The sequence below is a fragment of the Maylandia zebra genome, linkage group LG8 (assembly GCF_041146795.1).
Source record: "Maylandia zebra isolate NMK-2024a linkage group LG8, Mzebra_GT3a, whole genome shotgun sequence".
Lineage (NCBI taxonomy): Eukaryota > Metazoa > Chordata > Actinopteri > Cichliformes > Cichlidae > Maylandia > Maylandia zebra.
In genome coordinates, this window is record NC_135174.1 from 16,927,221 (window position 1) to 16,948,405 (window position 21,185).

Consider the following 21,185-nt stretch of genomic DNA (forward strand, 5'->3'; position numbering starts at 1 on the left):
TCAAAGTATTTCCCATTTTTATTGTGATTCATATGACAAAAAATAAAATCCACCGATTACCATCCATTTAAAGTAAATTCAAGTAAATAGACAAATGTTCACTTGACAGTCATGGCATAACACAGAGAGCGGATGTTAAAGTGTATAGTGGACCACTTATGGAAAGTGCTAACAATCAAAACATAGCTTGACAGCATACACGTGGATATAATGAATACACCAAAATGTAAAATAAAGTCTCAAATTGTCAGATTTAGTCCACAGTTATGGAAAATAAAATGCTGCTGCATACTGCAGAATAACATGCCATAAGTATGAATAATACACTTAATATTTTACAGTAAAATATTTCTTTACATATCTAAATACGTTTGAGTAAAGTCAGGGCAGTAGAGTTCACCCTCTCACATACTGAAATAAATAAACAAACACTAATAACTACTTACAGGAACTTACGCATAAACAACACAAATGCCAACCAGGGCTTCACATTCAAATAAATAACTTCAAACACACATTTGTCTCAGGTTAAGAACAGTTACATTCAGAAACGAGGTCTAGAGGTTAGAGAAAAAAAGGAAACAAGATGTGGTGGTGTTATAACTCAGATTTAAACTGAAAATGTCCCTTCCTGTGTGGAATCACTGTGGATTTCACACGCTTATTAGAGCTGATATCGCTTTCATCCAGGCATGTAGTTGTAATGACCATTTCGTGAAAGATTAGGTTTTGCTTCGCGTAATGGCTTTTTTTTTTATCCAAAGTTTAAATTAGAAACAGTTAGAGTAACAAAAGCCTGACTGGATTAAAGGATTGCAGCTTAATTATCACCGATATAGAGTTGTGGTTTCTGGGATCACAGTCTCATCTACCTTAAATATCATAAGCCTTAGGTCCCACCCTACTCCCTTACTCCCAACAAAACATAATCCATGCATGTGATTAATATTAATCAGGTCAAATTTAACCCATTAATTGATGGTCACAAGTTGAAAGTATGAGTTAAAGTGGAACATGTCAGTCGTTTGTAGGTATTAAAAAGATGAAGAATAACAGATCTTCACTATTGCACTAAAACTATAACTCATTACTTGGCATTAAGCCTTTTTTGAAAGGTTTTTAAGCTTCTTTAAACAAATAATTCTAGTTTGTTAAATTTTTAGTATTCTGGAATATTGGTAAAAAAAATGATTCCATTTTTATAAAAGTAGGATTTATAATAAGCCTAAAGCTGAGTAAGCAGGAATGAATTGAAACAGCTTTCAATAAAGAGACTCAAAAGTGATTTTTCTGAGTGAAAATTTTAAATGGAGAAATAAAATAACCCTAATACAGCAGGTCTGTGTTCTTGAGTCTTGATGATGGACTTGATTTTGTGTCACGGCTCCTTTTTGGGTAATAATCAAGATGTATCATGTCGTTTTACATCTTAATGTTATTATTTTTTAATGTATATTTGGTAACGTCATTAACCAAATGGGAGGAAGTAAAATAAAAAGTTACTATTAGTCCTAAAATATTGAAATGTCGCTAATTAAAAGAGAGAAAAGTGGCACCAAATGAATTTTGAATGTAGATTTAGATGTGCAGAAGAAAGAAAAAAAAATCTAGTCATTACTTACATTAAATATCTATAAAGATGCTGCTCTTAAAATCAAGGACAGTAAGTCCAGACCAATAAATAAAGAAAAACCAATCAATTGCATTACGAACATTCAATTCTGTTGGGGAACACGGAATACATACCTATAAGTCTGACAAAAAACTCCCCCAAAATGTACTTGTGCTTTCTTTAAAACTAAATTTGTGACTGGGCTGAAATTGAAAGTAATAAATACAACGACATAACAAGACAGAAGCAGTTCTAACCATAACAATCAAGTCGCTGTCACTAATTAGACAGTAACACAAAAACATTGATGACGACACCAAAAGGAAAACGAAAAGTGCAAAACATTGTTTGAAGAAGACCGGGATGCTCTCCAAAGGATCTTAGCACTACAACCATCATTGCACCAATAAAATAATGTAGGAATTTGCAGGAAATACTCAATTAGGTCCAACAGAGGAAATGTCCATATTTGAACAATCTCTGAAGTAATGACTGTCTGACTAAATTTGTAACTATGTTTTGGGCTCCACCAGTTTTGCATTTAACAATGTAAATATTCAGAAAGCTTACTGTTGCACAAAAAAGGTTAACAAACAGTTCTGGTGATCGCATTGTATTCACACTATTAAAAAGCAATACCCCATGTTTAAATTACATTTTAAATATATATATAGTAATGTATATATATTCATATATAAACATTTTTAACTTTTTAAGCTGCTCAGTTTGGCTGACAAGGTGAGATATGGTTGATATTTGTGCACAATGATGTGAGCAATAAGATACTCTGTAAAACAAAGCAGATCATCCTCAGAGATACAGCCACAAAATCATCAAATGTTGGAGGCAGTGTTGCAACATTTTAAACCGACACAAGACAACTTTACCAAAACAGTGAGAAGTTGCTCCACATTTGCATTTGCAGAATATAATAGTGTGTGCCTACACTGCCTTAAAACGCTCCTCATATATCGACTATTTAGGGCAAATACGGTAGTGTCCGATAAACTGCTTCCATTTTTACGACATTTAAATAGAATAGAAGCCTCCGATTCTTTATCCTCACATTTGCTGCGTCTTTCTGTGAGCTTTGCTCATCTGCACTGCCCCAAAATGTGCTCTTACAGTACTGTGAAACTGGAACAGTAGGGAAAGAACCAAACAAGCCAGCTTGTCAGCCTCCTTCACAATGCCCTCAACCAAATGAGCCCATACCTGAGGAAGCAACAATCTCCTACATCTCTTCGTCCATTTTAACATTTACTAGCAAGTGTGGATTTTACTTCTTTGTTTTAAACATACTGTACAAAAGATTTATTCAAACAATTATGCTAGTGCACAAGGCGTGTAGTCACTTGTGGAGATTTAATAGTCCTTGAAAAGGGAAAATAAATACTCCAAATACTTTGTGTTTTACTATTTCAATAAATCCAATGGCAATTTAGCAACCATCAAAGCCAGAATTATTCTCTGTATGTGACACAGGAATCTTTTTTATCCTCTCTTATTTATTTGAAATATGAGGGACAGTTTGCCATTTCATGTCCCAGCGGACTTCAATAAAAACAGCTGCCCCAAGAGGAGCTGAGCTACCAGCCCACGACCATCACAGTCCTCGTGGATGACTTGGATGACAGCGGGTGGGCTCGCCAATCTCCTCCCAAGCAAAAGGGGCTCATTACCTGTCACCTAACCCAGTAACAGAGCCTGGACTGAATCCTGTCCTTCACTTGCTCATTTAACACAGGGTAGGATTGGATTCCTTCAAGACTTTGACAGGAGGGAATCTCAGAACCCGACAATGCACGAGACCATCACTGAAAACACCTTGTGAAAAGAGAAATTCTCCAAGTTAAGAAGTAGTCAATGCAAGTCTCTCTGTGTCTAGAACTCATTTGTGGGTCTTCCAGTTCCTGAGGAGGTAAAGCTTCCAGGCTGAAGGGGTCAGAGAAGAGGTGGGAAGGTGGACAGATAGGAGCTCCTCTCTGAAAGAGTTGGAGGAGGCCTGTAGGAACCTTCCAGCCCCCACCCTGCCCTCTGTCACCCATGCCCTCAGACCTGCAGCTGCAGACAGGTACCCTGAAGAGGAAATAGGATCTATTTTCATGTTTCTGTTTTTCAATATTTAGTTTAAAAAAAAAAAAAAAGAGTTTAAAGAAAGACACAACACAACACTTGTTAATAACACAACCACAATGAATTGTTGCTACACCGCAAAGTGATCTTCTGTTAAAAATGTGAAAAATGGCTGCCGTTTCAATATTAGACTGTAAGGGGTTTTAAAACAACAGACTTTGAAGTAAACTGCAAAAATGACCACAAGCACAAATACAAATCTTTTTCTGCGTTCCAGTTAGCATATTATTGTGCATCACCTGCACATTTGTCACATGGTTTTGCTTCTTCAGGGCTACTTTTTTTAATCTGTTTTAAATTGAAAGTCGCAATTGAGGGTGCTGATTAAACACGTCTTCTACAGCTGACCGATGGTGACAATTGCCACTTAGCCTTGTACTGTATGACCCTTCTTTGTAGCATAGTCTGTAATTAGGATTAATTTACTTCAAAGTCCTTACAAGGGGAGTATTGTTACTACTTTTAGAATGAAGTATGAGAGGGTTCAGTCCCAATGAGAAAACAGCAATGACGTTAAAAACGCAATCCTAAATGAAGGAGAATGACTGTGTTGCCCTGTTGAGCAATATTTGATCACGTTTCTGTAGTTCTCTCATGCATAGCCTCTCATTTGGGTCATGAAATACACATTTCTGCTGTTTTAACACACATCTGCTAACCTAGCTGTGATGATAAACTGCTAATGAATCCAGCAATAAGCCTGCAAAAGTAGGTAAGAAGAAGAAGAAGACAGGATCTGAATGACAAAAGATTTCAAAAGGGCACTGCAATTGTTTTATGAAGGGGGGAAAAAAAGTTCCAGACATTTGTTAAATGTCAAGAATACACACTGGGCGTCATTGTCAGAAACAGTGACGTCATCACACGATGACAGGTGATCAACCTATCAGAAATGTAATTACCTATCACTGCAATGCAGACTGCCACAGTTATGAGCGGCGTTTGCATTTTGATGATGCCTCTGTGAGACTAAACCTGACAGGTACAGGCTACTACAGCATTCATCTTCCTCATAATGATAACACAATAGCCAGTCTAGTGTCTGGTGCAGCAGACGAAGTACATCCAGTGAGTGTATACACTGTAATGTTTCTATTTATTGCAGGGATTTTATTTATTTTTTATTCATTTATTAGCCTCAATTTCACGTTAAATTTGTTCAGGTTCAGGTACAAGAAGAAGCTCGACACAGGATAAAAACACCACTTACACTTAGAGTTTTAATGGTGGAGTTAGATTAAAAATGAATATGCTTCCATTCATTTTCACTTTATTTCTTTTTTTGAACAAAAACTCTGCAGATCACTTTGGAGACGTGAGTCAGAAGATCCTGCAGCCTGGAGCAGATTTGGAGTTAATAAATAGCCTGTTTTTTTATTATTATCATTATCATTATTATTATCATGACTTTAATTTTCCATAAAACTTTTGAAAGATTAAAACATTAAAAAAAATAAGTATCATCCAAAATCTCAATTGGGAGACTTTAAAAAAACTATAATAATAATAAGAGTGTAAGGCACTTTAAAAGAAAGGTCGATCACCCTGAGAGCTACCATATTTTTGTTTGGTTTTTGCATTGTACTTACATGACACCTATAATCCATCAACAATTTTAAATCTATCCCATCCAAACTCTGCTTGTACTTTTCAAAAATAGTGGCAATTTTTCCCACTCACACTGAGTTCTACTTCTCGAATGTTAGAGGTTAGAGATGACATACGGTACCTCTGTTGCTTTTCCATGCAAACACGGCAGGCAGAGTGTGAGCCTCACTCCTGGAGCTCTGTCAGAGCCACACAGCATGCAGCTCTATCATCCTTACTCTGGGCAGGGCCATCCACTCCGCTGCCAGTTGTCATGCTGCGGCTGCGACTAGTCAGCTTCTTGAGCTCACTGGCAAAGGAAATGACTTTCTTTTTGTCCTCCCTCACCACCTGGAAACAGAAGTGAATCCGTGTAAAAGAGATGCATTTACAGCATAAGAAATGTGCCAATAGAGCCTGAGCAGACTCATAAGAGCTGAGAAAACACCAATGTACATGATCCCCTTTACTTTTTTCTATTTCTTCAGATCACATTTTGTCTCAAGACAGACGAAAAAACTTAAACAAATAGAGCTTACAGAGGCATTAGACCTTTATTTAGCAAGGCAGAACATTTAAACACATTATTTCCAGGCTGTCAGAGCGAGAAAAAAACAAAACAAACAAAAATCGAGCGCAAAACGATGACAAATAGATAAAACGCTAAAAGCATTAAAATGTACAGAGCATAGAGTTACATAAGCATATTAGTAACAAAGCAGATGGAAAACACTACAAAGGAAATCACAAAAGCACAAAACAGATGAAAGATTTGGGAAATAAAGGTCACAGGAACGGGTTATTTCATGTAGGCAATTAAGCATGCTAAAACACATTGGTGAGCAAGCAACAGCGTACTGAGCAGGAACTAGGCATGCAGCGATTATCAAACTCTGGGCCAACACTCATACTGATGTTTTTAACACCCATTTGGCCTTCTGGCTCTTCATCACTATTAAAAAGGATGCAACTCAGCAGATAAATATCAGTTGAGTTATATTGGTCATCCTATTGGCTGATACAACAAGGCTGTTATCACCAATATAGATGTTCGCCCGATGTATCGCTGCATCCCCAGAAAGAACAGCATGTTAGAAAGATGGTGGCTGAGAGCAAAGTTGCACATATAAAACTGTCTCCTTTGTGGACGTGCACAAGGAAAGCAAAAAAACAAAAATGTTCTTTAAAAGTATTGCTACAATAAACATAAATATTAAATAAAACTAAGAAAAAAACCTAAAGAGTCTCTAGGACTAGAAATTGGTCGTCGTGCTCAGAGCTACCTGCTCTTTGAGTTTAAGAATAAACTTTCCCGCGCCCCGCCAGCGGCTCTGAGCTTGGTAGACACACTCGTGATCCAGCAGCACTCGCTGAAGAGGCTTGGTGGACGAGGACTTCTTAGAGCCGACGTCCTTGGTCACTTCCTCCATCAACACGTAGTCGCATGGATTGGGGTTAGCGAGGATACTGTAGGAATACTTAGCCTTTGACAGAGTCTGGCCAAAAAACAAAGAAAATTGAAAATATTAGGATGTGCTTTCTGCTGTGACTCATGCTTGTTTATATAATGTGTTTGCTTTTCCTGGACTCACCTGCTGTATGATATCCTGAGCCGTGCTGTAGCGTGGAGCTTTGATGACAGTGTGAGGCTGTTCGGGTGAAACTTCATGGACCTGGACAAAGAACATATCATCCTCCCCTCCTCCTCCTCCTCCACCTCCTTCTCTGCCTGCCACAGTCACCTCCTCCTCTCCCTCCACCACCGTGTTCTTCTCATTCAAGTTCTGCAGCAATTAAAAGCAACAGTAACAGTCAAACAGTGCATGACACAACCACAAGGGGGAGCCAGAGTCTGCAAAATAGCCTTCACAAAAGCTTTTGAGAAACCGCTTATTACTCTAACTGCATATACTAAACATGTGTACCTCCTCTCTAGTTTTGAGGCACAGTCTCCTCACATATCCCTCCTCAGTGTTCCAGCTGGACACCACCCTGACCACCTCCTCCTCAGGTGCTAGAGCTCGGTGCTGCGGGCAGCGCTTCACCTCGCTGCGTTCCTTCAACAGGGGAACCTTCTCCTCACACAAAAAGTATTCGGATGGGTTTCCCGCTGACCCCACAACCTGTAGAGAAGAGAGATAAAGCTTAAAAGTGTGTGACTCCCGTGACTGCAGCCTTTATAAATGCTCTACAGATTCTACAGCACTGACCACGTCCAGCAGCTGTTTGGCGGTGGTCTGCTCAGTAACACAGAAAACAGTGAAGGGTTCAGGACCGGGAGCGCAGTGCACCGTCACCCTGTGCTGCTGGGACGCATGCTTCTCCTCAGAACTGAACAGCTGTTTTGGGAGTCAGAGAGATGTAAGGCAGCAGGTCATTATAAAAACACACTGAATGCCAGATGCTCCCTCTTACTTTCTCCACTTTCTCTGAATTTATTTGGATTGCAAAGCATTATTTAGTGCGCCTTAAAGAAGTTTCTTAAAATTACAGTAACACGAAGAAGTCGAATCTGATCTACAGTTTTTCTTAAAAGCAGCAAACCTGAATAAATCTTACCAAAGATGAGGCAGTAGCGCCCCCTGCTGGACCTTCCTCTGTTCTGTGGCTGTAGATAAATAAGCTGGAGACTTCAAGAGACTCGTTGTGCTGTGTTCTCAACTGTACATGTCTGTAACCTACAACACAAACACATAAAAACAAAAAATTAAACGGTCTTGAAAACCTTTTAGTGGTTTGAAATAGACTGATTACATCATATTTTTATTGGTGTATAAAAGTCCCATCTACAGCCTGGAGACAAAGTTTTATCAGATGTACATTGTCTGGTATTTGTACCTGGTTTGAGGGCTTTAAGTGGGAGAGTCCTCTGAGCTGTGGTCTGGGAACTGTTGTTCTCCACCACGGCAAATCGCAGGAAACACATCTCTTCAAAATGCACAGTGAACTGAAAGTGTTCGTTCCACATGGGGTTGAGGGTGTTGCGGTGGATCGGTTTGGTACGGAAGTGGCAGCTGTCGATGGGCATGCCCAGAACATCCAGCTCGATGCAGGGGCTGCCGGCACTGTTACTGGGACAAACGTTCTGCCCGGACACAATCTGAGCAGAAAAGAGCAGCGGAGGTGTCATATCGTTAAAGACTATTAGACGACCCAAGAATATAAAAATGTATTTAACGTTCTTTTACCATTTCTTAAAGTTACCTAATTCTCCAATATACACACACACAAACTAAACATTTCAATGTGTATGATATCATTTAAGATAACAAATATATATACAAATTACTTTGACTTTATTGTAATTAAAAGCAGTAAAATAAAAATCTACCAATTATTAAGATTAAGCCTTTTTTGAGTTATAACAAACCTGTATGAGACCCACAAACAGTATGTAAAGATATACCATCAAAATGTGCACTGATATTAATTTTACTTCATTTAACAGTTTTGTAAAAATGTAACTTCAGTGGCAAACCCTTAAGCATCTTAGCATATTTATACTCATTATATTATTAATATATTGAGCACCTTAATGCACTGCAAATATGCAGGTATGTCGGTGAGTTTTAAGTTTTAAAGGCCTAGAGAGTTCAAAAACTGCACCATATACAGTAGATGAAGATTGAAAAGGATGTAACAAATTCATATGGATTTATTTATGGAATATTTATGAATACTTAAAATGCAAACTGGAAATTCAGCCATTATCAGGTCCTCAGTTGAACTCACATGTAGGCTTTAGGCTTCAGTAGCTTCAGATGTGGGTCCACCTGAGTGGGCATGACACTCACTCGCTTGCTGTGTGCTCACCTGACGACTACCTGCTACCGAGACCTGTCTGCATTTGTACTAGGCAGCTGACAAGACTGTTTAATGTTGGATATGACTATGTCAGGTGTTTGAGCTCTAACACGTAGCTGTGGCATGTAATGTCGAGCAAAGTTCAGGGCTGAAGGGTGAAGAGGACATTCTTCCTAACTCACTGTGAGGGAGTAGACAGCAGGGCTCATTTTCTCCACATCCCGCTCCATCGGACAGAACTGCTGATAAAGTGGACAGCTACGGTCCCATAACACTGCCGGCTTCAGTACGTAGCCACATCCACCGTTGGCCTCAAATAGCGCCGTGTTCAACTGCATGGGCAGGTCTGGGGAGGATACAGAGAGTACGTTTTTCTAAAACAGGTCATAAAGAGCGCTACGTCGTTTGGATACTGTCAGTTGTTTGACAATTTGAAATCGTTCTTGTCTATTTGCTGTTGTAGAAGACAAGAGATTTTCCTTTAAACAAAACATCCACGTTTAAGTGAGAGCATGCACGAAAAGTCTCACCAAACCTAATATGAAATTTTTTTTTTCACCGCTGTAAAAAAAAAAAAGAAAAAAAGAAAAGGGCTGCAATAAAATGATAAAACTGTCATTTCTTCTTTATCATCCTCTGGCTATTACAGTGTTATATTAAATTCTGAAGTGCTGTTTGTCAGAAGTGAACGGCCCTTCATACAGACATACGCTCACCATCAGTCTGATAATTGAGTGCCACCAGCTGGATGCCATGCTGCCAGAAAAGCAGAGGGTTGGGGTTGGTTGAGTCGATCCTGGTGGCCGCCGGGTAGGTTCTGAGCAGCTGGCACTCCGTGTGCTGGATGAGCTTTTGAGAGTAACGGCGGCACAGGCGCTTGGCGGCGTTCTCGTTGACGGAGGAGATGTGGTAACACTTTGGTGTGCGGATGATGGCGCTGAGTGAGGTGGAGGGGTTGAGGACAGGAGACGTTTGCTGCTCCTCCCAGCTGAGTCGCTCCGAACCACCTGAGGGACAGAGACACTTTTAAAGGCCATGAAAACTTCTCCATTAAGTGATGTGGGTCCTACATGATTTAAGTTAGGATAAAACAGCATTAACTAAAAACTTTGGCAGTTTTACATCGTGTTTCATGTTTCCCATATGCACCCGCACACATAAACCTCTGCTAACGCCGAGTTCCTCGGGCCAGGCTCACCTTTCCCAGGGGTGCGGCTCTGGGTCGTGACCTCCCCTGTTGCACTGCTGCGAGAAGGAGCCGTGCCAAATATGGACTTCCTGCTCTTTCCTCGGTCCTTCCCCCTGCTAGAGCCAGCCGGAGACAAAGTAGAAAGGCCTGGGTTCCCACACAGAGGAAGCAGACAGAAGAGACGAGTCATTAATGAAAGGCAGACAGACTAGAGACACCACAAGTATCCCAAGAGTCTCTTCTTAATCGTAATTTGCTTGAAAAAACCAAAACATATCAGAGCCATTTTCTTTCAGTATTCACTTGAAGGGAATTTAATTTGAAAACTTACATCTGCCATAAAAAGGTGTTTTATAATCTATATTTTGGGCTTCATGTTCTGTAAAGCAACTCAAAAGTTGTTTGCCATTAAGGCCATGAAATTAATCATCTATCAGTGGAGAGGAATAGCATGCAAATGATGTTGTCCTACTTCTTATTTAGCAACAGTACTCTAGTCTCCCTTCTGAAAATACTTCAGATGAGAAATGCCCTTTTCATTTTATGAATGGTGAGTGTTTTTAAATTGATTCAGACACTTGTACATAAGTGGCCCGTTCAGCTAAAAATCACTCCCGACTACACAAAGCTGCAACCAGTCTGCTGCCTGTCTGAATTGGACCACTTGCCCTACTGCCTCTTTCTCATATCTCGGGTCCCTGGAAACGGTAAACAAACAGAATACCAGTGGAAACACAGGCAAGTTTATAAGGGCAGATGTCAGTTAAAGAAAAGAGGAGACAAACAGAAGAGGACGCTCGAGGGAAGAGGCGATAAGAGGTTGATGTTTAAGGGACAAAGAGAAATCTTTTCGAGATAAATGCAAGCATGCAATCAGGGCAGATTCCCGTAAACGGGCGAGATAAGATGTTTTATAAGCACATTTTTTTTAAAAAGGAAAGAAAAAGAAATTTGAAGCCAACTCAAGCATTTCTCACTTTCTACTTATTGCAAGGCAATGAAAGTGCATGAGAGCTACAAGGGCGACATGACATAACACGACGAAGACCCTGCGTTCGAATTTGAACTGTACTCATCCATCAGGACATCCGCAAAACAATTTCTTACTGTCCGGCGTAAAATAACTTGTGTTGTTGTGCCGTCCGGGGAATAACAGCAAAACTAAGTAACTGTATCTTTTCCATGGGAGGAAGATGATTCATCATCTTAGTGGGTGTCCTGTGTGGGATAGGAATGGAGTGTAACACAGGGATATTGGATGTCTGAAAACACGGGGAAAGGTTTGACCTCTTAAATATAACATGGGAGTGGATTAGGGTGGGACAAGATCCAGAAAAAAAGAGAAATGAAATACACAGCATTTAGAAATTAAAAGGAGAGAGGTGAAAGCAGAATATCGGTGGATAAAAGGAGACGGCATGTATAGTAAAGATAAAGAAAAGTCTGTTCTAATGAAATTCAAGGGAACAGGGAGATCTGTTTGGCAAAGAGACGGAGCGATCCCTACCAGGGAATTTCACAGCCTGGCAGTAGATGACGAGGTCGGACAGCTCCTGGGCGATCTGTCGACTCTCCTTCTTATTCTGGGGAAGGTAGAACTCCTCGCCGAGCTCCATGTCGAACACCTACAGGTGCAGACACACACGGGACATGGAGAGCACTGCTAACATTTCACTATATAAGTGTAAATGTAGTGCTGAATCAGAGGCTGAACCACACTCTGAACCTAACCTAACTGAACCTTTCTTTTTCAGTAATCTGACATAATCAATCTTATAGGAATTTCTTTTAAAGGAAGCAGCACGAAGGGCAACTTTCCTTGAGATTAGGTACATTTATATCTCTACCTTTCCTTTGCTCTGTGTAGTGCTATCAGCTTTCTTCATCCTTTTGGGTATTTCATCAGCAGGTTGCTCTTCTTTCTCGGCCGAACTCTTGCCTTCTGGCTTGTCATCAAGTATATTATCTATACAGAAGAGGACAGGCAAAAAAAACGGGTTTTAGTGACACCTGAGCTTTACACCGAGCTGACTGTACGGCAACAAGCAGCCACCAAAATTAGCGAGCCTTATGCCTGTCAATCAAGAAAGCAAAATCTGTGCTAATGCTTGCAATATGGACTCTGATAATGAAAGTATACTAAATGCACCATCCCAGATTCGTATTTTTCATCGGTCAAAGCAGGCAAGTATATTTAAGGCAGAAACTGGCCTGTCAAAGATCCATAAATAACATTTGTGCACTGGAGCTGCTCCTGATATAGTGTACATTAAATCACCAATAAGACATAGCATGCAAGGGAAGAAGGGAAGAAGAATATTTATCATCTGGGAATCTACTGCTTGAAAAAACAAAAGCAACTTAAATGAGGATTTTTCTTGTTTTCTCAGAGAACAGAGTGACCGTTAGATTTACCTGTTTCAAGTCATTCTGGCCACTCATTAAAAACTTAATAAAAGCATTTATATCATACTGATGACTGACTGTCCACGCTGACCCGCTTCACAGCTGGGAACAATTAAAAGAAGAATTTTTAGTTTTAGCTGAAACTCGTCACCTCGTAAATCTCTGCTGACTACTCGCACGGTTCAGGAGCACCGAAGCTAAAGCGCACAAAGGCCCCTTCCTACTAATATTTAAAGCGATGTCTCTCAACTGTAAACAGGAGCAACAGCAGGGGAGTTCTTCCCATTCCTCCTACTCATTAATCGCAGCCAAAACCACAACAAACTTGAAAATGCAGACGCTTTTTATCACAGACAACGTGTTCAATTCTTGACATCTTCTTCTTTAGAAAAAGAACAAAAAGAAACAACTGTTTATCAGAAGGAGCTGACACTGAATATTTAAGCTATAGACAGCAGCCAGAGAAGTGAGCTGGACCAGACGGTGACTGGAGGGGAGCCACTACTTATCGGGAGAGGGTGGCAAGTTGGCAGCTTAGTTCAAAAGTGTTTGTATTAGCGGGGCCTGTGCATGTGCCAAATGTGTATGGTGAAATGAAGACGTCAGGCTGGGGCGGGAATTGTTCGCTTGCCAATTTTAACATCCAGCGTCTGAAATTACATAACAGCGGCACTAGGTATTAAGAAGCAAGGTTTAATCAATCTAAAGAGTTCAGATGAGAGAGATGGGTTTGTTTTTGATTTTTAAATTGGTCCATGACCAGTAAGTTCCTGTGACTGAGACGAGCATAGTGGAGGAATTAGGAGCGAGCAGTGTTGGGACTGGGACAGGGTAGTTTCCCCTGGTCTGTTGTTTAGTGCAGGGGCAGCGCAGGGCCTGAGAAACCAGATGGCTTTGTTTTGTTTCCCTGATGAGCCTGCCCAGCCACTGGCGAGGTCATGGACAAATACAGTACGGAGGGATGGAGGAAGGGAGGTGATGCGTTTGTGGGAGAAAGAGACATAATGCTGACCGTATATTGTTTGATCACATATAAAAAATATGTTTTTCTCTTTTTAACATGCTGTCCCGTCCAAGCACTGCATCTATACAACTGAGGAAAAAAATTCTGTGTACTGCAGTAAACAGTATCTAGTCACAGGCTACATATTGATATTGCTTCCAGGGAAACATGGCGTAAGTATGGAGGCAAGCTGGGAGGTTGGGATGCTATCGAAATTACATAAGAGCAATAAAAACAAGTCTACATCATAACAAACACTCCTGATCACTCACTAATCATCCTTCGTTAGCAATCTACAGCCGATTCAAATAATCAAGTAATCCCTCACAAAACTATGAATTAAAATAACTATAAAGCAGGACCTGAATAGTACCCGAGTGAACAGTGAATATCTGCGCTACAGATGGCTGCCCTTATTTGTCAGTGGTGCCTGAGGCAGAATGTTTTGCCTGATCGCTCAGGCTGACACTACTACCACATTATTCTTCCTCGTTTCTGTCAAACAATTCTTTGATATCAAATGGACTGGATGGAGTATTTCTTTTCCTGGGTTCCAGATATTATGTAACAGTGAAATTTTGAAATGCTTGTTACCATGGAAGATGGTTACACTACAGCACTATCTGAAGAAAGCTAGCAGCTACAACAGGAATGCAGGAAAATATAGGAGTACGTCCAAAGCAGCGATGCAGCACAGCAGCGCATGTTTCATACCAATGCTTTCCAACCCTTGTGTCTAGTTATTCGGCCGCAATAGACGAGATCAGCAGCTAAAGTGCAGTGCAAAAGTGTCGAGCCACCCATCATTTCTTTATATTTTGCCAGGGGGAAAAAGGGTGATTTTTTTAAACATGCAAATAGAAATAGAAATACGCTATATTGGTCGGAGGGCCCAGTGGTGCCAGTGTCCTGCAGCCTCGCCTCTGTCAATGCGCCCCAGGGTGGCTGTGGCTACAATGTAGCTTGCCATCACCAGTGTGTGAATGTGTGCGTGAATGGGTGGATGACTGGATGTGTAAAGTGCTTTGGAGTCCTTAGGGACTAGTAAAGCGCTATATAAATACAGGCCATTTACCATTTATATAAGACACAAATGTAGTTTGTACAGTTCTAATAAACTTGAAAGTTAGAGGTAGTCATACCAAATACTAAGTACTTTTCAGGAATAGTTCTCCAGGCTTCTTGAAGGACATTCAAAGCTTTTCTTTGGTGTTTCTGCCTTTTGTTATGTTCTTTGTCAAAATGATACCACACTGCTCCCACACATGTTGAGGTGTAAACTCTGGGGAGACCAATCCATGACTGTTGGTGTTCTACGGTGTGTTTTTCTATCTAGGCCTGCTTTTACTGCACAGGCAGTGTGTTTGGGATCATTATCATGCTAAAAAATGAAGTCGCTGCCGATCAGACACTCAAGATGAAATTACATGGTGGATCAGAATCTGACAATATTTTTCTGTGTTCATAATTTCATCCAGTTTTGGAAGATCCTGAGAACTATTACTCAAGATTACTTTAACAAAGTAAAAGAAGCAAAATATTTTTTAAAAAGAGGGGTCGCTGAAGACTTTTGCACAGTGCTGTAAATTTGCACCAACAATCATAACATTGTCTTAAAACCCAACTGAATATAGTATGTTATGTAGCAATTGGTAAACAGTAATAAGGGAAATTTCAGTGGTTAATTTTTGAAGAACAGCATGAATCTGTAAAAGAAAAGGAAAAAAGCAGAAGGAAATACTTAGAAAGGCACATCATAGGTGCGCATTTACCTTCAAGACCATACGAGGCAGTAGAGGCAGCGAGGCCATCAGCTAAGTGGAAAACAAGCAAGATAAAATAGGAAGGGTGAGGGAGTAAGAACAGGGTGTCAAAATAAAACGAGAATTAAGTGTTAAAAAGAAGAGAAACAGAAAAACCTAGTGAACAGAAACCGATTTAAAGCTTACAACACAAGAATCTATGAGTAAGTCGTGCACTAGTTAAGTCTGAAAGGATGTAGAAATCTGATAAGTCGCACACTTCAGTTGAATTCTAGACGTTTCCGATCACACACCACAATGCGGGTTTCATTACCATCTGATAGAGACTCATAATCATAATCATAGTCGTCTTCTTCTTCTTCCTCTTCCTCATTGGCATGATTGTTGGGTGAAGTCACTCCTGGAGACCCGTTGCTTGCTTGGGCTTGCATGTGGGCGAGCTGGTGAGCCTGGGAAAGGGGTTAAAATAAAAATACTAATAAAAAAAATAGAAAATTCTACTTTGAAAGCATATATATAAGTGCCTATGCACACAGCATCTATACTGTAGATATAAGCATTTTTCTTGCTTGAAAGTTATGATGGGGTGAACCTTTTAGCACAGCTCCATCCATTATTGATGTTTGACTGCACTCTAATGACAAACAATGATAGATGTTTAAGGCTCTGGAGCTACCTGGAAGGTTCTTATATTATTTATGAAATTTGAACAAGTTTTGCTGACACAAATGTGTGAGGAAGATGCGTTTCTTCTTCACCTTCTGCTTGAGTATGTCCACCGGTGCCTGATGGGCTTTGAGTTTCTTGTTCTTGAGCAGTATCCTCCCTCGAAGCTGCAGCGGCGATGGTAAATGAGGGTCATCGTTGAAGTCGCTTTCGAAAAGGAAGCGCGTCACAAGGCGTTCGCCGAACACAGTCTAGTTTAAAAACAGAAAAAATTAACAAAAACCACACCATCAGGAAAGTCAAGTCGAGTGCTAAGAAAAGTATCAAGTGAAAGGATGGAATTCAGAGGCTGCGGAAGAATCTTCCAAATACAAATAAAGTAATTTTATCCATGCAAAACAACATTACAAATAAACAAAACCATGGTGATGTTAGCTGGCCTGAGGCACAGAGCTGTCTGCAGATAAAAGAATTTCCTTTATCAAGCTACTCAGAAGTCAGTCTCCAAGGAGGATGAAACGCTCGGAAGTTTTGCGAGATGAAAGCACAATGATATTCCACGATATAGCTGTCGTGCCAAGATATCTGTGGGCTTCATAATTTAGAAAAAAAAAGACGAAGAAGAAGAAGATGAAAGGGTCATTTGCGCCCTGAAGTTCATAAAAGCAAGCGTCTGGACGTTGGCCAGTTTGAATGCCCAGAACAGCTGGAAAAAAAAACAAGGGTCAAGGAAATCAAATGAGTGGAGTCGCACAACAAACAAGCCTACTTGAAAGGGAACGTTATTCCCTAAATATAAAGGATAGAATAGCTGAACAAGGAGCATGGCTGCCAAACTAAGGATTTTAGTTCCTTTTATTTTATTATTGTTTATTTTTCCCTCTGCCACAAATTAGTGTCGCTCTGAGATTTAAACAAAGACAGACGAAGCTTCTAATTGGGTGAATTTATAAGTTACCTCACAGTCACGCTATGAGATGTCCAATCCAATTGAAAAGAAGTTTTTGTTTTTTACTGCTCAGTGGCATTCTCATCTGTCTCGCTTACTAATCAGTAACTGCAAAATTAAATTAAAGACACACAAGAAACACAGTAACTCTAAGGACAGAGACAGGACTAGGCTGCCTTCATACCTTGAAGATTTCAGCCATCTTTCGTTGCTGAGGAAGGGAGCAGTGGTTCTCTATGGACAGGATGACGGGCATATCAGAATTGACAAACGCAGACCGGTTAATTGCTTCCACCACATCCTGAAGGACCACGGGAGAGAAGATGAAAAGGAAGAAATTGTCGATAAAAGCACTGCAAGTCAAATATGTAACAATAAAACTCAAACAGCTTTGGGTAACAGCTTCAAATTAGATGCAGCTGTAGGCCCCAAATCAGATTACATAAAATAAATAACGCTGACACAATTCGTTTGACTTTCTGGGATTCCTCTCTGGATCTGTCACCCCTGAGTCTATCATAAGAGAGCACTTGTGTTTAAAGATACAGATTTTGTTCTAGAGGCTTCCACCGAGTCAATGGGATGAGGTATGGAAGCAGAGAGCCAGCGACTGATGCCCCAACAATCTATTTCCCCTTTATGAATTAAATTATTCATGTGCATTTCAAACCTTAAAGGGTATCTTAGTGGTGAGTGTGTGGCCGTGGTAAATAACAGGCATGCCATCGTCTCCGTCCCAGCAGTCCAACTCGACGCTCCTACAGCCTTGCAGGAGCACCTAAGCAAACGAGACGTTCACAAGTAAGCGGCAGTTTTCAACAAACCGCACAATCTCAGCGGGCTTGGTTAAAAAACGATCCGGCTTACGTGGCTGTAGAGCTCAACAGAGGACTCTCCTTTGAGCTGGTGCCCAGTCAGATAGGTGTTATGAGAAGACTCGATGTAGTAGTAAGACAGAGGGTATTGCAGCTCCTCTGGATTCATCTGAGATTCCTCATTACGTGAAGCAAAGTTGTCCTTGTCCATCAGGAACCTGATATAAAGAGAAAGATGCCAACAACATGCAATGAAGCATGTTAAAGAAAGAAAATAAAAATAAAATATAAAAGCAAAATGCATCACTGAGGCTGTATCAGCGATACACAAACTCATTATGGTGTACATAAATGTTTAAAGTCCAAAAGGGAGTCGGTAGAAGTTTAGCACTTATCAAGAGCTACCCCCTCAGGCTTCCTACAACAGTGACAACTTTTATGTTGTGCTCTATACATTTACATTTTCATGCACTTTGAAGTATAATGATCTATGATAACTCCTATTTTTCTATACCTTGCAAAACCTTCAAATGACATCCACCCCATTTGTCTCATGCTTGATGAAGGCTCAAATTTCTGCAAGAGAAAAAATTGGTGAGTTCCTTTTCCCTTCTTTTTCTTCCTTCATCTTTCCCCCTAACCATGAAGATGATTTGAGAATGTGAATTTAAGAATCCAGACTTTACTTGTATAATACTGAGAATCTCATCGTAGCTCAGGTTCTCTCTCTGACAGTTGACTAAAAAGTCATTGAGCTGAGGGATAGCCAGTCCCAAGACGCCTAATGACGCGTTCTCCACCCCCGTCCCGTTGGTCACAATGCTGGCTGCTGCGATGGCATCTGAAATCTGCTTCTGGTTGTCGGACATCTGCTGCCTGGTCCGGATAAACAGGCCGAGATCCGACCCGTTACGAGTTAGCAAATCTACAGAGGAGAGGGAGAGATTTAGAGTAAAAGAGAAAGAGGTGTGTATGTTTTTGACTTCTGTAACTTCTCTTTGATCTTTTACCAAGGTCTGGCTGCAGTCCTGTGTCTTTGTCATCTATCCTGAGGTTGGTGTAAACAGGACATGATTCTGGGCTTGAGCGACTGCAGGGGACAGCAAAGGTGTCAAACAGCTCCTTCAGGTCCTTCCTGCTTCGGATACTGTTGAAAAACAAATTACAGAGTGGAGTCCAGTTTTAGCAGCACATCATGTCCCCATGCCCCTAGTATATTAAATTAAATTATTATATAAAGGGTTTTTTATACATATACCGTCACAATGGAAGATTCTCAAATCATGAGTTTCAAATAGTAAGTGTAGACGCAAGCAATCCCTGTGAGCCAAAAGCTCTGGCTTATCTGTATAATGTCAATAAGTGTGGATATCCCTAATATGGTCAGGGGAGAGAAGCTTGTGTCAGACAGAAGATGAACTTGGGAGTTGCTCCAAGAGTAAGATATAAGGATTAATTCAAATTGTGAATCATGCAAAGCTACTCTAGAGTCTAGGGGAAAAAATATGTAAATCAGAACAATAGCTCTTCTTTAATTTTCAGCTTTGCAGCCATGCCACTTGAACTGGGGAGGAGGCGGCCACCCAATCAGAAATACATTTATTTGCCTCTAAATTTCTTTTACAAGAGAGAGTTTGAAGAGTTGCCCAAGAGCTTTTGTCTTTATAAGAAATTAAAAGAAATCTGCTGGGCAGCAGATGAGAGGACACTCTGCAATCTAAGAAATGCAGAGGGGCTAAAATTAAAACAATCCTTTGCTTGTCTGGGCGAAAGATGTATGTCCATCCATTTGACTGGGGAAGAATTCATGCAAGCTAAATATTATGAAGAATGCTTGGAAAATGCCCTTGGCACGATAACCTTGAGAGGTATTTTTTATTGCATATGTTTTATCACTGTCTTTAGCTACTATTGATAAGAACAGTAGTTATATAACAAGAGGGCCTGAGCTCCAAAAGCACTGCACAGGGCATGTGCAGTATGTGATCTGACATACAGCATATGTGAACAATGAGTCATTACACTTAGCTGGAAAAATGCATTTTTAAATAAAACAGAAGTTATATTTAAATAGTCAGAACTTGAACTGAATGAAGCCAGCACGGCCGACATCTCTTCCTCTGCTTTGGAAACATGTAAGAAATGTAAGAAACACAAGATCAGATCATTTACCTGAATGATTTGAAAAGCTCGACAAACTCGATGAAGCTCATTGTGCTGTCAGAAATCATGAGATTCTGAAAGCCTTTGAAACAGCCTTTACCCCGGCCGTGCCACGATCTGCTGCTCCATGCCCTGCAGGCCCCAAAGAAAAGGAAACATATATTCGCTGGGATGGAAAAAATAAAGTGTTAGACGTCAGTGGGGTCAAACGTGCCCCGCTACAGTCATTTTTCACATACCCTGGCTGGGATTTAGCATTTCCCGAAAGGATTGGAGAAGACTGCGGACGGGTCGGGTTGGACCCTGCCATGCTGGAGGAAGAGGAGGAGGAAGAGGAAGAGGATAGCAATCCGGGGCTTTTACTGGATGTGAGGGAGAGTGATCCGGGGATGCTGTCTTCTGTGGAGCCAAAGAGTGTTGAGTGTGAATAAAGATCGGTCACACAGACAGAAAATTATAAGATCTGAAGCATTTGGTCGGGTTTCTAGAAAACACCAATTAAACTGATCTGGCCTTGTAACTTCTACATGTTACCATGAGTGAGGTAACATCACCTGGATCTTCTTGGTCGATGCTGTCAGACTCTGGACCGTTTCGATACAGTCCTTCTTTACAGCTCCGTGTTTTCCTGGAAACCATCTCGTCATCGGTTGCATCCCCACTGTCTCCCTGTTAAAGGTGTGAGGAAAAAAAGACCGATGTCAAAAATGAGTCTGTGAAAAACCTAAAACCTAAAGTTAGCATCCATGACTACAGCAAAAGGTCAAATTACTGACCCTGACAAGAACCTTCTTCTTCTTCTTGGCTTTCTCATTCGACAGGGGGTTGTTCTTCTGGGCTCCAACCTTGTCTCCACCACCCGTACCCATATTCCACCTCCGACCCCCAAAAAGCTCAATGGCGTGGGCTAGTGTAGGGCCTTCATACCTGCCGTCCTCCTAGAATAGATGAATACAAATGTTACTGTTAATTAAACACACACCACTTCTTTTCATCCATCCAACTCCTCCATCCTTCTTTGTGTGCTGAACATTTTTACAGGCTTATAAAATACAGTCAGTGTCAATAATAATCATTAAAAAATTGATGGGA

General features: G+C 40.6%; 1 protein-coding gene across 7 annotated transcripts in view; it reads right to left on the reverse strand.

The window, feature by feature from the left end:
- plce1 (phospholipase C, epsilon 1) overlaps nt 1-21,185 on the reverse strand; it is a 79,059-nt gene continuing 57,874 nt past the window's right edge. For 4 of the 7 annotated variants that reach the window (XM_076887502.1, XM_076887501.1, XM_076887499.1 and 1 more), the window contains 26 exons: nt 20,870-21,031; nt 20,648-20,762; nt 20,333-20,492; nt 20,103-20,225; nt 18,941-19,077; nt 18,617-18,855; nt 18,445-18,506; nt 17,983-18,148; nt 17,786-17,893; nt 17,300-17,416; nt 16,259-16,417; nt 15,814-15,949; nt 15,510-15,551; nt 12,176-12,294; nt 11,836-11,953; nt 10,338-10,475; nt 9,856-10,146; nt 9,322-9,485; nt 8,174-8,435; nt 7,895-8,013; nt 7,546-7,674; nt 7,261-7,458; nt 6,928-7,119; nt 6,619-6,831; nt 5,575-5,686; nt 1-3,691 (listed from right to left, as the gene is read on the reverse strand). In XM_076887502.1, the coding sequence (XP_076743617.1) occupies nt 3,504-3,691; nt 5,575-5,686; nt 6,619-6,831; nt 6,928-7,119; nt 7,261-7,458; nt 7,546-7,674; nt 7,895-8,013; nt 8,174-8,435; nt 9,322-9,485; nt 9,856-10,146; nt 10,338-10,475; nt 11,836-11,953; nt 12,176-12,294; nt 15,510-15,551; nt 15,814-15,949; nt 16,259-16,417; nt 17,300-17,416; nt 17,786-17,893; nt 17,983-18,148; nt 18,445-18,506; nt 18,617-18,855; nt 18,941-19,077; nt 20,103-20,225; nt 20,333-20,492; nt 20,648-20,762; nt 20,870-21,031 (3,969 nt within the window). In that variant the 3' untranslated portion in view covers nt 1-3,503. Of the gene's footprint in view, nt 3,692-5,477; nt 5,687-6,618; nt 6,832-6,927; nt 7,120-7,260; nt 7,459-7,545; nt 7,675-7,894; nt 8,014-8,173; nt 8,436-9,321; nt 9,486-9,855; nt 10,147-10,337; nt 10,476-11,835; nt 11,954-12,175; nt 12,295-15,509; nt 15,552-15,813; nt 15,950-16,258; nt 16,418-17,299; nt 17,417-17,785; nt 17,894-17,982; nt 18,149-18,444; nt 18,507-18,616; nt 18,856-18,940; nt 19,078-20,102; nt 20,226-20,332; nt 20,493-20,647; nt 20,763-20,869; nt 21,032-21,185 lie in introns of all 7 variants that reach the window. The other 3 variants (XM_076887503.1, XM_076887500.1, XM_076887504.1) reach the window with 3 other exon arrangements.